Source organism: Xyrauchen texanus, chromosome 43 (assembly GCF_025860055.1).
Source record: "Xyrauchen texanus isolate HMW12.3.18 chromosome 43, RBS_HiC_50CHRs, whole genome shotgun sequence".
NCBI lineage: Eukaryota > Metazoa > Chordata > Actinopteri > Cypriniformes > Catostomidae > Xyrauchen > Xyrauchen texanus.
The window spans coordinates 27,465,772-27,480,731 of NC_068318.1; the positions used below are offsets into that span (position 1 = coordinate 27,465,772).

The 14,960-nt window shown below is 39.5% G+C and overlaps 1 protein-coding gene across 1 annotated transcript; it reads right to left on the bottom strand.

Annotated features, from left to right (window-relative positions):
• Positions 1 to 4,581: 4,581 nt before the first annotated feature.
• On the bottom strand, positions 4,582 to 12,890 carry LOC127635951 (glycerol-3-phosphate acyltransferase 4-like). The gene is made up of 13 exons (XM_052116260.1): positions 12,777 to 12,890; positions 11,975 to 12,147; positions 9,543 to 9,612; positions 9,166 to 9,448; positions 8,279 to 8,353; positions 7,894 to 7,983; positions 7,676 to 7,769; positions 7,474 to 7,589; positions 7,283 to 7,338; positions 7,107 to 7,192; positions 6,872 to 7,000; positions 5,688 to 5,767; positions 4,582 to 5,473 (listed from the first exon to the last, which is right to left on the bottom strand). Exons 2-13 carry the CDS (start codon positions 12,140 to 12,142, stop codon positions 5,365 to 5,367), a joined length of 1,356 nt encoding a protein of 451 aa, XP_051972220.1. The 5' UTR covers positions 12,143 to 12,147; positions 12,777 to 12,890; the 3' UTR covers positions 4,582 to 5,364.
• Positions 12,891 to 14,960: the final 2,070 nt, after the last annotated feature.

Consider the following 14,960-nt stretch of genomic DNA (forward strand, 5'->3'; position numbering starts at 1 on the left):
CCAGCCCCTGGCTGTCTGACATCCTTCGTGAACATCGGACTGTTCTCAGGGCAGCTGAGAGGAGATGGCGGAAATCTAAAGATCCAGCTGATCTAGGTAAATATCAGCTTCTGCTCGTAACTTTTTCAAATAACGTTAAAACTGCAAAAACTTCATATTACCAGACCAAAATCAACAGCACCACAGACACTCGTAGCTTGTTTAGAACATTTAACACACTTCTCTGCCCTCCCCTCCACCACCTGACACATCACTGACAGCAGATATATTCGCCACATTTTTTACTGATAAGGTTACAGCCATCAGCAATACATTCACAGCACCACACCCTGTCAAACACCTGGCTCCTGTATGCAACCCTTCTTTCACTATGTTCTCTCCTTTAACTGACACTGAGGTCTCTAAACTCCTCCTCTCCAACCACCCCACAACCTGTTCCCTTGACCCCATTCCATCACACCTTCTCCAGGCCATCTCTCCGTCCATCCTACCGGCACTTACACACATAATTAACACATCTCTTCTTGCAGGCACTTTTCCCACTACATTTAAGCAGGCTCGAGTAACCCCACTGCTGAAAAAACCTGCACTTAACCCCACACAGATAGAACACTACAGACCAGTCTCTCTCATCCCATTCATGGCAAAAACACTTGAAAGGGCAGTTTTCAATCAGATCTCCGCCTATCTCTCACAGAACAAGCTGCTGGATGACAATCAGTCGGGCTTCAAAAGTGGACACTCCACTGAGACTGCCCTGCTGTCTGTCATCGAGTCGCTGAGACTGGCGAGAGCTGAATCGAGATCATCCGTTCTGATTTTGCTGGACCTTTCTGCTGCCTTTGACACAGTCAACCATCAGATCCTACTCTCCACCCTCTCTAAACTGGGTATCACTGGAACTGTGCTTGACTGGTTCAACTCTTATCTCTCAGAAAGGTCCTTTGAGGTAGCATGGAGAGGGAAGTATCCAAGCCACACCAGTTACTTACTGGGGTACCTCAGGGATCAGTGCTTGGGCCACTTCTCTTCTCCATATACACAACATCACTGGGACCCATCATCCAGTCACATGGTTTCTCTTACCACTGCTACGCTGATGACACGCAACTCTACTTGTCTTTCCAGCCCAACGACACCACAGTGACCGTTCGAATCGCTGCCTGTCTGGCAGACATCTCGGCCTGGATGAAGGAACACCACCTTCAACTCAACCCTGCCAAGACAGAACTCCTTGTCTTTCCAGCCAACCCTGCTGTTGAACACAACATCACCGTGCAGCTGGGTCCAACTACAGTTTCGCCTTCCAAAGCGGTCAGAAATCTAGGGGTAACCATTGATGATGAGCTAAATTTCACAGACCACATTTCAAAAACTGCAAGATCTTGTAGATTTACACTCTACAATATCAGGAAGATAAGACCCTTCCTCTCTGTACATGCCACACAACTGCTCGTTCAGTCCCTTGTCATAACTAGACTGGACTACTGTAATGCTCTCATTGCAGGCCTTCCTGCATGTGCTATTAGACCTCTCCAAATGATCCAGAATGCAGCAGCACGTCTGGTCTTTAATGAACCTAAGAGAGCACATGTTACACCACTCTTTGTCTCTCTCCACTGGCTGCCGGTTCATGCACGTATTAAATTCAAGGCCCTGATGCTGGCATATAAAACAGTCACTGGGTCTGCTCCAGCATACCTAAAAACATTTATGCAGAGCTACGTTCCCACCAGAAGCCTGCGGTCGGCTAAGGAACGTCGCCTTGTCGTACCAAAACAAAGAGGCACTAAAACACTTTCCCGGACTTTCAGTTTCATCATACCACGGTGGTGGAATGACCTTTCCAACTCAATCCGGAAGCTAACTCACTCTCTATCTTCAAAAAGCGGCTAAAAACACATCTTTTCCAAAAGCACTTAACCGGTCAATAATAATAAAAAAAAAAAAAAAAAAAAAAAAAAATATATATTTACATTTCTTGTTGCACTTAAATCTGTTTTGTATACTATTATGATGATAGTAAAACTTTGTAATATGGCACTTTTTGTACCACTGTCTCCCTAAGATGATTCGCTGATGTTCTTCCTCTTTTGTAAGTCGCTTTGGATAAAAGCGTCTGCCAAATGAATAAATGTAAATGTAAATGTAAATGTAAATGTAAATTTAAATTTAGCCTAATGTTACAGCGAATATATTGCATAACAGAGAAATTGTGAGAGTCTCACATGTGCTGTCACGTTATAGTCCATCCTGTAGCAGAGAGACAGTCATACAGGTTTGGAACAACATGAGGGTGAGTAAATGATTACAGAATGTTCCATATTTGGTTGAAATATTCCTTTAAAACTTAAATGTTCTATTAGACCACAAGATGGCAGCAAATACGCTTTCAGATCATTATTTAATTATGGTGTTTAAAATCAGTGTATTATCTTGTTTGCTCGCAGGACAGTGTGCTTTTCATTGAACTACAGAGGATCTTAATGTTTTATTCAGCGTGGGGATATACTCATTCTTCCCACATTTATTCCAACACTTCTGTGTCCTAAAGGACAAATTCCTTCAAACAGACATTGTTATTATAATTTATTCCACTAGCAAACGCACCAGAAATATCCTCTTGGCGGTATTTTGTATTATTTGTGTGTCTTAACATTTGGTCATTCCCATTTTAAGGTACATGGTAACTAAACGTACAACCGCGAATTCATGCTAAACATAAAATTGTCGTCTTAATATTGCACAAATGCAGTGTAGCTAGCCTACTCATAAAAATCTGGACTGAAGCGTGTGAATTCTGTTTATCTTAATCTGAAGGTCAATAAAGTTCTCCCCATACGAGCATGCTGAGTGTTTTGGACTGTAGTTTTTCTCCAATGGGGCTCTAAAGCATTGGCAAACGTTGAACACACACATAAACCATGAGAAATTTATGTGATGTTATTTGAAGGCATCTGGTCAACTCACCTCGTGGACTGGCCCAGCCCTGACTGATGGGTTTGCTTTGGCCTGACTGATGGGTTTGCTTTGGCCTGACTGACAGCTCCTGGGTGGAATAACATTATTCTCTTTAAGAACATCTCAGAAACAGAATTGTTCTCACACTCCTATTTGTTATTCAAAAAGCTTGCTGGGCCTTCATTGTAACAGCATTTTACATTAACTTTATCTGCACAAAACAGCTAGTCAGTTAACTGTGTGACTCACTGAATCTACATTAAATTTCTGATCAGGATGACTGACTCCACAGCACTCATGACTTTTGTTTTTGGGTTAGTAAGATAACAAGATGCCATGCTATTATAGGCGTTTTTAAGATGAAGTTGTGAACGTGTCTCATGACTGCCACATTATACCGTTTTGTTGTGAATATCATGAAAACATGTCCAGGTCATGTAAATGTGTCATTACTTTCTTCTGTAGAACACAAATAAAGATATTTAGAAGAATATCTCAGCTCTGTAGATCCATTCAATGCAAGTAATTAGTGATCAAATCTTTGAAGCTCTAAAAAGCACATAAAGTCAACATAAAATAAATCCATACAACACCAGTGGTTTAATCCATGTTTTCTGAATCATTATGATATGTGTGGGTGAGAAAAAGATCAATATTTAAGTATTTTTTTTTTTTTTTACTATAAATCTCCACTTTCACTTCCACATTCTTTGTGCATGCAAAATTAAAACAAAAAATGCTTAAATATTCATCTGTTTCCCACCCACACCTGTCATGTTGCTTTTGAAGATATAGATGTATCCAATGGAGTCTTATGGATTACTTTACTGCCTCTATGTGCTTATTGGAACTTTTGTGTTCTGCAAAGAAAAAGTCATACACATATGGGATGGCATGAAGGTGAGTAAATTATGAGAGAAATACAACTTTTGGGTGAACTCCCTTTAATGCTCAAAACTTTTTGGTTTGCCCAATTCCCAATGCACTCTAGGTTCTCGTGGTGGTGTAATGACTCGCCTCAATCTGGGTGGAGGAGGATGAATCTCAGTTACCTCCGTGTCTGAGACCGTCAATCCGCGCATTTTATTATGTGGCTTGTTGAGCACATTACCGCGGGCACGGAGACATAGTGCGTGTGGAGGCTCAAGATATTCTCTGCGGCATCCAGGCACAAATCACCAAGCGCCCTACCGATAGCCAGAACCACATAAGCGACCACAAGGAGGTTAACCCAACATGACTCTACCCACCCTAGCGACCAAGCCAATTGGTTGCTTGGGAAGCCTGACTGGAGTTACTCAGTAGCAGGCAAGATTCCAACTTGAGACTCCAGGTGTGTTGGTCAGAGTCTTTACTTGCTGAGCTAACCCATGCCCCCTGAAATTCACTTTTTAATAGAATTTGCACTGGTGTTCCAACCCTTGCTTCATTTGTGAAACAAAATTAAATAATAAAAAAATAAAGAATAACAGTCAAGTGTTCCTTTATAACTAAAATAATGTTGGGATGTTAAAAAATGTTTACATCTTTTATTGGCAAAAACTGAACTGCATTAATTTTGATATATTTTGTTCGATGGAAAGTCTAATTTCTTTGAGAATGACCCGTTTGAGTATTTTTTTAAAACCTTAAACTCTTAAGCATGAGTAAAAATAATAACAGACATGTTACGGCACACAGAAAAACTAAGTTTACCCTAGCCTTAAGCAACCACTACTAAAAAAAAATAATAATAATGTATTCTGTGAATAAACAGTATAAGCAGTCTTTTCTGAAGGTTAAAAAATTTCACACATTATTCAGACCCCCAACTGATGAGAAAGTAACATGACCTGTTTAAAAAGAATTATTTTATAAAATAAATAAATAAAACACAGCACACTAAATAGGCTGCCATGAGGAGATGAACACTGAGCATCTAAACAATTAATGGACATGGTTCTTGCAACACTAAAGCTCTACACACACACACCATCCTCTGTTTTTTATTTTACAAGATTAAATAAATCACTTCAAGCACTATCACTCTTCTCCTGGGACATTGTGCAATACAGTAACCGAGCACAAATATACAAAACGTTAACAGACTGAAGGAAGTAAAAATCAAATATGTCACATGTAACTCTCACTCCAAATTGAAATCAGTCCAGAAATGTAATGCCACTAAGACAATCGTGCAATAATGCAAAAAGCTCCTGAGGCGCAGCAGTGGGAAGAGGATCTGGCAACAACATTCTCTCCCACTGACTCTTTACTGATTTCTTCAGTCCAGTTCTACAGTTCTGTGTGAGCAGGTTCAGAAGGGGGCCAGTCTTGGGCCGCACTGCATTCTGCGGAGGGTCCAGGCTCTCGCCGCGAGCGCTGCGCAGCATGTTTCATGTCAAGCAAGACAGCTGGGTCCCTTCAGGAGCGACTGTGGTCTTCAACGCTGCCCACTAAAACTTTGCTGTAAAGCTTCTGCTGCTCCTCTCTGAATACTTCTTTAACTTTCCCACGTTTCAGACCGCCGTCCCTGAGAACATTGAAAACAAAAAAGATTAAAAATGAAAAAATACATAGTCTTCTTTATGTCATCTCCTTACTAATTCTTATACTTATTTTGTCATTATCTTGTTAGTAAAAAAATGTTATTGGAGAGTTTAGGCAGGAGGTTACCTGTAGAAAAACATTTGACTGCCTACGCATTAAGTATATGTAAGAAATAAAAGACTTGGACTAGAACTCACCACAACAAGTCTGCCAGGCCTCCCTTTCTAGCAATGGCTGCCTTGACCCTGTTGGCAAACTGCACAGCGTCCTCCCCTTCCTGCATGTTTCAGGAAAAAGAAGTTAACAAAACACTTGAAAATATGTGAGATTCTGGCCCCGTTTACACCATGCATCAACATGCATTTCATATCCAGATAGTATCTGCATATTCTTTAGCTAGATTGCATTTACACCTTGGAGTTAAATGCATCTCCACAGTGATCTGATCACAATTACCTGCGCAAAATGGAAATCACTACTTGCATATTACATCAGAGGTGGTGGTAACTGAAAATTCTCCATCTTTAAGTGAACTTTAAAAATACTGATGGATAACTCAAATGCTTTCCATCAAATTAACAGACATTTAACAGATCTTTTCATATTTTTTGACAGCTACCAAAACTACATTTCAGATTGCTGAAGCAAATGTAATTATATTCATCTCACGCTCTGAGCTTTGTATATGATTCTCATCTGAAATGAGCGAGTGAAGACTGGTTTCACGCGAGTGTCGCGGGTGATTTGAAAACTGGAAACGTGAGAAAATGGGGATTTCATGAGAGAGACAGTCAAGATATTCCAAGTGAAATCCAATGGAAAAATACATGCAATACAGTTCTTTGTTCAGGCGACAAGATTGCAAGGCAGTAGAGTCCGATTTGATCTTCACATTGCTGAATTAACAGAAAAAGGCAAGAACCCGCAACTCAGCGCTTTTACAAAGGATGACTGTAGAGTTACCTCAAAACATAATTAACTACTTAGGTAGTTGTATCCGGATAGCGAAAACCCATTCGCATTTACACCATCCTTGAATGTGGTCAAAACACCTTCCTGACCACCTCCGAATGTGGTTTCAGTGGTCCCAATGCGTCTTGGGTGCATTTAACCCTGTCACTTAATGTGGTCAAGTGGAATCCGATAGCAATCAGCTCACTGAAAACGCTAGTTAATGCCAGGTGTAAATGGGGCCTCTAATCTGGCTATACTTTTGGAGACAAAACTTCTGAAAAAATGTCCCGTAGAAGTTAGCAAATGTATTTTGGGGATAGGGTTCGTCTGTAATAATCATAATTAGCTTTAGCTTGATAAAGGAACAGTACAGTTCAATGAAAAGGTTTCTTTCAGATGCTAAATCAATGTATCTGCATTGTCTCACCATTCTGCTCATTGGAGGAAGATACCAGACGCTGCAGACGATGGCCCAACTGCTCATCATATGTAGCAGATAGTTCACCATCCCAAACTTGCTGCTGTTCCAGAATGCATCACCGAAACGGGGGTCATACTGCCAAAAAATTATAAATAAGTCAGTGGGATTTTCAAACATCTGAAACTGTTAACAATTGTGGAAAAGTGAGAATGAAGAGAAGAAAAAAAAAAAAAGTTCTTACCTTTATGGCAACAGGGTAAACCGTACAGCCGATCTCAAAGCTTCCCTTCTTGAACATCATGACTGAAGTGTTGTTAATACAGGTTCCTTATTAGGAGACATGTCATTATTTCATCCACACATATGTTGCAGTGTGATAAACAAGCATTTGTATCCTTTCTGGGTTTTGGCACTTACCTTCTGGGAATATGAGGATGGGCAGTTTGCTTTCATCTGCAACATGGTCACTTAATCTATGTATATTTACATATATATAAAGAAGATATTTAAGGTTAAACTTTCAGTTTAAAAGGCAGCTGATGAAAAAGTAGTGACTGGTCCGAAGTTTAGAGGTCTTAAGTTAAAAGAACCATCAATTGCAATGTTACCGTTTAGCCACTAGGTGTCTGTCCTTGACTTCAGATCTATCAAACCAAATGTGCGGACAGGCTTTGACCATCGCCCTCTGAATGACCCCCATTAGACCACCATGGACCTGACCCACCTGATCCATGCAGACAGGAACGGTTAATGCACATCCAGCGTTAAAAATCAACAAACATCTGACAAACCATCAACACATCACCCTACCATAGCGTAGCATCCGTCACTGGCCAGAATGATGACATCAATGGGAGAGGTATGATTGGCCACACAGATTCCTCCATTTTTCGGTTTATTCTCACTGGAAGGACATGTAAAAAAAACAATGCAGTATGCATACCGGCTTCAGCTGGGGCATGGCAACATCAGTGTACAACTGTTGTCCCCAAATGTTGAAATATAATATTGTGTTTATGTGTGCATACCTGTCATGGTAGGTGATTATGGCAGTGAGGGCTCGCACGCAGATGCGGTAACACATCAGATGAACCTTATCACTCAGATAATTCTTTATCCTGCAGATATAAACACAAATACCCTGATCATTAGCACATTTACATTTGCTACAGGGAACATCAGGTGTCTTTTGGTAGAATCAGTGGATCAAGAGCAAAAACATTACTATACATTTAAAAACCCTGTTTTCCTGAAAAAGACTGACATTTTAATGTGCTAATCTGATAAATGTTAATTTTGCCAACTTATAAGAGTACACTGGGGACACATGCTTTCTAAATTAATTTAAAAATATTAAGATTCAGAAAATGTGCTTCGTCTTGCCAATAACTTTAGAAGTGCACAGAAACATACCTTCCATTTGGAAACAGGCCAACGATTGATGTCAAAACAACAAGAAGACAGACACCGGTAAAAGCAAGCGTGACCCTGTCAAGAGCACAAGCCAAGAGTTAAAAGCATACTGCACAAGGGACCTGGGTAGCTCAGCGAGTATTGACGCTGACTACCACCCCTGGAGTTGAGTGTTCAAATCCAGGGTGTGCTGAGTGACTACAGCCAGGTATCCTAAGCAACCAAATTGGCCCGGTTGCTAGGGAGGGTAGAAACACATGGGGTAACCACCTCGTGGTCGCTATAATGTGTGGTTCTCGCTCTCGGTGGGGCGTGTGGGGTGCGTGGATGCACTCTAAGTCCTTGTGGTGGCGCTGTGACTCGCCTCAATCCGGGTGGCGGAGGAGGAATCTCAGTTGTTTCCGAATCAGAGACCGTCAATCCGCGCATCTAATCACAAGGATTCACGCTATTCTCCATAGCAATGCGCTAAACAAGATGCGCAGATTGACTGTCTCAGACACGGAGGCAACTGAGATTCGTCCTCTGCCACCCGGATTGAGGAGAGTCACTACGCCACCACGAGTGCTTGGAGTGCATTGGGAATTGGGCAGTCCAAATTGGGGAGAAAAAAAAAAAAAAAAAATACACTGGTCTCGCTGTTTGTTAATTTTCTTTGCCATGGCAGTGTTGATTTATTAGTGGCTCAGCCCTGCCTGAACATAAAATGCTGAATTAAAGAGTGTTTTAGTACAATGTGTTTCATCCACATTGGCAAAAAGAAGCAGGCCTTCAAGAACCGTTAATGGAACCGAACGTCTTGAAAATTATTTTGGTCCCTGCATATTTTTAAAATGCAACCGGTACTTATTAAGAACCCATTCTCAATCCATTTCTCCTCCTCTCACCTGAGTGGCAGCAGGAACCCGTAGCGGATGAGTACTCCCACCCCCCACAGTGCAGTGAGTCTGGTGCTGATGTGGTGAAAGTTGTAATTGCTGCGGGTCAGCAGGTTCCAAGACTCCAGCTCCTCTGCTGTGAATCGTTTGGTCACCTCATCGTCCACAATGCTCTCCACACCTCGCCGGGAGAAATAGAAGATGTCGGACATGTCAAACTCAGGCTCTGTGCCGCCACGCCTAATTTCCTGGATCTCCTGTTCAAGTGACACTAGCTCTTTAGCAATGATCCCTGGAAAAGACAGAAAGAGAGGAACTCAGTTTCTTTGATGTTGGAGAAATGATGTTAGTGGTAACTCATGTGGATGATCCATTTAATGGTTCACCATTGCTGTAGGGTTTGTAGAGATACTGATTCTTCTCCTTGGCTCCCCTCTCCATTCTTAATGTCGCCCACTAAAAACAGAGCAAGTAATCAGGAAATGTAATCAGGCATCAAAAGATGTAAAGTCCACACTATATTTGTGTTGCATAACAAAAACTACCACATTATGTGTATGGATTTCTTTCTTCTGTTGAACACAAAAGGAGATGTTAGGCAGAATTTAGGGGCTGGTAGCCTCAGACAACTTTCACTTTCATTGTATGGTTACCAAGTCTAACATTCTGCCTAACATCTTTTGTGTTTCACGGAAGGAAGTCATACGGGTTTGGAATAACATTAGGGTGAGTAAATGATGACAGATTTCTCATTTTTGGGTGAAATATCCCTTTAAGCTTCTTTTTGTTACACTTTGTTAAATCGAATTTGTATCTCCTCCTCAGTGGCAGGCTGGTCGGAGGCCTCTTGGGGTCTCAGACATGTTCCCTCTGGTACAGGCTAAACTCGCGCATCTGTCATGAGGACAGAGTAACATCGTTCAAGCGGTAAACCGCCTTTGGGGAGCCAAATCCACAAAGAAAACACAAGGGAGGAGAGAACATTGGTTGATCCTGGAGCTTAGCCAAAGCTCCCTGAAAACCTCATCTATGATCACACACACAGAGCAAACACTGACAGTTTAAAGGGAAATGAGCTTTAACCTGCCTATGGGAGCCCATTACAGTAAATGGATTCAATATTTTGCGCTGACTACCTGCACATTATGTATGTTCATCTGTGTATTTGTGCATTAAACATGCTACGTTGCTGCAGTTGCCTGTGAATTTCCCATCAAGGATCATCAAAACTGCTGTCCAACCAAGGATAGCAGCTGAGCACAGAGTGTGGAAAGATGACAATCCACTGTGTGAAAGCAAACACAGACTCTCTTGGGAACTGATGATGCTCTGACTCATGGAGAAAAAGTGAACAGTCAAGCTGCTTGTCAGACTAAATCTCATCCCCTGTTCAGAGTCTGGGGAGGTTAGTTACTAAAAATAGCCATCTGGAGTTTCTCAGAGAGTCCAGAGAGGGTCGGACAGGGGGTGACTCAATCAGTCCAGATGGATGAGAGAAGAGTGTAACCATTTGGAACAAGTTCTGATGGTTTCATGACACATTTACATTAAATGAAAGTAGCAAAGTGAGGTGTGAGACTTAAAAAAATCTATTTTCAAAGAAATATTGATGTGTAGTAAGCAAATAAATAATTGTGACAATTTGGAACCATTAAGCCCAAAGTGTACTTAGGTGAGACACAAACGAGTCTTCATCATCAGCAGACAGCTCAAGCACTGAACATGTGTGGCCCGATTTTTCTAACCGTGTGTCCTCTGAACAAGCAGTAAGCGCATATGCTACTGAGCTGTTGCAGTTACGAAGAAGCACTAGAAGATGTGATATTTTTTTAAAGGGCCTGTTTACCCAAAATTAAAAAGGATCTCATTATTTACTCACCCATATGCCATCCCAGATGTGTATGACTTATTTCTTCTGCTGAACACAAAGAAAATATTTTTAGAACATTTCAGCTCTGTTGGCCTGTAGGCAAGCGAATGGTGGCCAGAATTTTGAAGCACCAAAAAGCATGAAGGCAGTGTAAAAGTAATCCATTTTTCTCCAGTGGTTTAATCCGTCTTCAAAAGCGATATCATTATAAGTGTGGGTGAGAAACAGATTGGTGCCAGGTAGGTGGCGATTTGAAAACAAAATAAGAACAATGTGAAAGTGAAAGTAGAGATTTATAAGTAAAACAAATCTGATCTGTTTTTCACCCACACCTATCATACCACTTTTGAAGGACAGAGTTTTAACAACTTAGTTATATGAATTACTTGTATGCTGCCTTTATGTGCTTTTTAGAGATTCAAAGTTCTGGCCACTATTCACTTACATTGTGAGGACCAAAAAAGCTGAAGTATTATAAAAATCTTCTTTTGTGTTCTGCAGAAGAAAAAAAGTAATATACATCAAGGATGGCATGAGAGTGAGAATGATGGGAGCATTTAAATTTTTGGGGTGCTCTATCACTTCCGAAGTGATAAAATGATTCTTGAATCGATGCATCTAAACTTTTCAAAAACTGCATAGGGGTGAAAATCTTTTGCAAAAAAAACACAATAAACCTGATGATGCAATAAGTAATAGTGATGCTTACCAATCATTTGGCATTTTTGTACATCGATTCAGAATTACCCGAGAATGCATCATTGAACCAGATTTTTCAAGTTAAGATTTTCATTTTCACATATATTCAAGAGCTACAGCTCAGCTTTAATCTCCCAAAGGTTCCTTCAAATTCTAGTGAAGTTCTTTGTACCATGACATGATGAGCTCATGAGAAGACTCTTGATCAGTGGAAAAAGAGGCATACATACAATTAATGAACAATCTCACCTCAAAAAGCTTGATCAGCGATTTCATGTATAGCCTGCGGATCCCAAACGACACACCCAGGATTGCAGGTACGATGATGAAGACCAGCAGAAGAGTGAACCACACAGTGAAGGAGATGCCCAAGAGCATACAGATCAGGCTATCGAACTGGAAGAGGTAGGACTCCATCTTGACTGCAATGTTACATGGAAGTAACAATTCAAAGTGATTCCCTAAATAAAGACAGGAGTCCTCTATAGTGCCTCAATTTCTGAAGCCTAGACTGAAACAAGGCCTTGTCATAGGCACGTCATGAAAGATAAACATTTATGCTTGGAACAATGGAAAAATATCTACAACAATAGTGGTATAGACATGCCAACAAGACTTGTCAGGGTTTAGAAACTCTCTGTATCAGTCTTGAGAGCTAGAAATATAGAGCATAAACATGTGTATTGATGTCCAATAATGAAATAATATATTTGCGTCAAGGGCTCTGGTATATCTAGAAAGAGAGAGACACATAGACAAAGATATGTGGAATAAAGAGTTCATCAACCGTGAGTGAACATTATTATCAACAGCTAAAATTTTAGATTATGACGTTATCCCAGATATTAACATATTACACGGATTTTTTTTTCTGAGCTAGTAATAAGTATGCATAAGTCACAAATTGAATAAATTAGGTGTTAGGAAATGTCACTGGCTATTCAGATGTAAATGAATATAGGCTAATACGATAAATAACAGCTTCTTATTTAACTATATTATTAAACCAGCAAACAGCTTTAGGTGTATGAAACCTGCGTCTTATACTCACCTTTTGCCCGAAAACAACGTGATTCTTTTTCTTTTTGACTAATTACAGATTTGATATTTAAGCATCGTGAGCGGCTGCTATGGGTATGAATCTAGTTTAACGGTATCAGCGCGGCTGCCACTACTTCCGTTTCCGGTGGCCTCGGCTGCTTTGTTCAGAGCTCTTCTAAAAGCTTGGCATAAAATAGGATAATGCGGTGGTAGGAGACAAGCGACACCTGTCTTTTTGAATGGATGTCTATGGAGTTGATGCTTCAGTGTGCTGAATAAACTGTTTTGTGAGTAAACAGCTCATCACTTAATGAATTGACCACGTGCCGCTAATCATCAACATACATTTAAACAAAAAAATATTTTTGAATGAACCATGTGAGGAGTTTATTATGATGAAATTGCTGTTTTATAGAAAACGCTGACAATTTTGCGACAGGTATGTGTCATTTTTCGGCTTTCCTCTTTCGTTTGTACGGTATCTGCAAAGGTTGCTTACTGTCGTAACAAGCTATTTGACCGTTACGCTGTATTTTATGATAGAGCCGCGGAGATTGAAATTAAGTAAATAAAATAATCTATGTTTTCCCCTCTCGCTGCTGATCTCAGAGCAGCTTCTCGGTGTTCTGCCGTGTTTCAAGAATAATGTTAACGGAGAAAACTGATTCTAGATCAGCTCAGTAAAGGTTGGCGTTCGTTATCAATGAAACAAAAATTTTGGGCATATGCTTCAATATTGATTTGAAGAATTTGTAATACTAAATTTTAAACATGGTATCAACGATAAAGAACTGTAACAGCTTAACTATGACTGAAGGGGCAATACAAACGCAAGAAAGAGATTTAACTTCAAATGCATGATAATAAATAATAATAATAAAAATACTAATTTTAAATGAATATTTCGTGTTCTGTGTAAGATACTCAATGGACCGTATTTGTGGCATAATTGTCTTTTCTGTGAAAAGTTATGTCTAATTTTACAACCTTGTTGCTATGACGATGTAGCATTAACCCTAAAAAGACAGTAAAAACAATGGTTTATACAAAATATAATTATTGATAAAAAGATAAATACAATTAATATTTAATCATACTACACAATGATCACTGTGAGACACTTATAGATATTACAGTTTCACTTTTTTTTCCACGATGTGTGTTGTGCAAAGCGCTATACAAATAAAAATGACTTGACTTGATTTAAACAAATTTGCACCTAAAAATAATACACAAGTTTAAACAGAACAATTAATGTAAGGGCTTTTATTAAATACATTTTGAACCCTCCAAAAATTGCCCCTTTTTTGTTTTAAGAAAATCAGGCACAATTTTATTTTGTTGTTGTTGTTGTTTTGTGGTAATCAATATCAATACAAATACTGTTTTTTGAGTTTAACCTAAATCTTATCTTAAACCCAGAATATGCCTTGAAAAGAATCGTTATTACATAGAAGTTTGTCAAAATATCTGCTAGCAATAATTTATGATGAAATTATGCAACAAAATTAAGCAAGGTGGTTTGAAATGTCTACATTTATAAATGTCTTTTGATAATGCTCTTACAAAATAATGTTGCTGATTAAAAAAGACGCAATGACCAATCAACCTATTCCTACTACCACACACTTTTATTCTGCAAATGAGTGTTTTATATATTTATTTTTTGGTAAGTATATTTTCTCCAATTGTCTGAAGTATTATCATTATTTTTATTGGATGGGAATTATATTGACGCAAAATAAAACGTTTAATTAAAAACTGCAACGAACAATCCTCCATGCTAACCATAGTTTTGTGGGAATTCATTGTTTTTGTAAGTACATTTTCTCCAATTTCCAATGGAAGGACTATTTCTGTAGGACGGGATTATATCATTCAAAATGTTAACACCCCTGTCTGGCATACTGCAAAACAAGCCCTGACCAGATGCTGGAAAATGTGTCTGTTTGTGGCATTCTTTGTTGGCCAACATACAACTTCTTTATGATCTTTAAGTCTTAGTTTTTGAAGAATATGAGATAAGAACAAGGATGCAGTTTGACAACACAACTATTTAATAAAATCTACACTCTAAAAAAGTTGTTGTTTTGGCATGCATAGATTAACTCATGTAAGACAAACTTGAAATCGCATAAATAAGTTACAATAAATCCTGAAACCCAATTCCCATTCCCACCCACAAACACACACA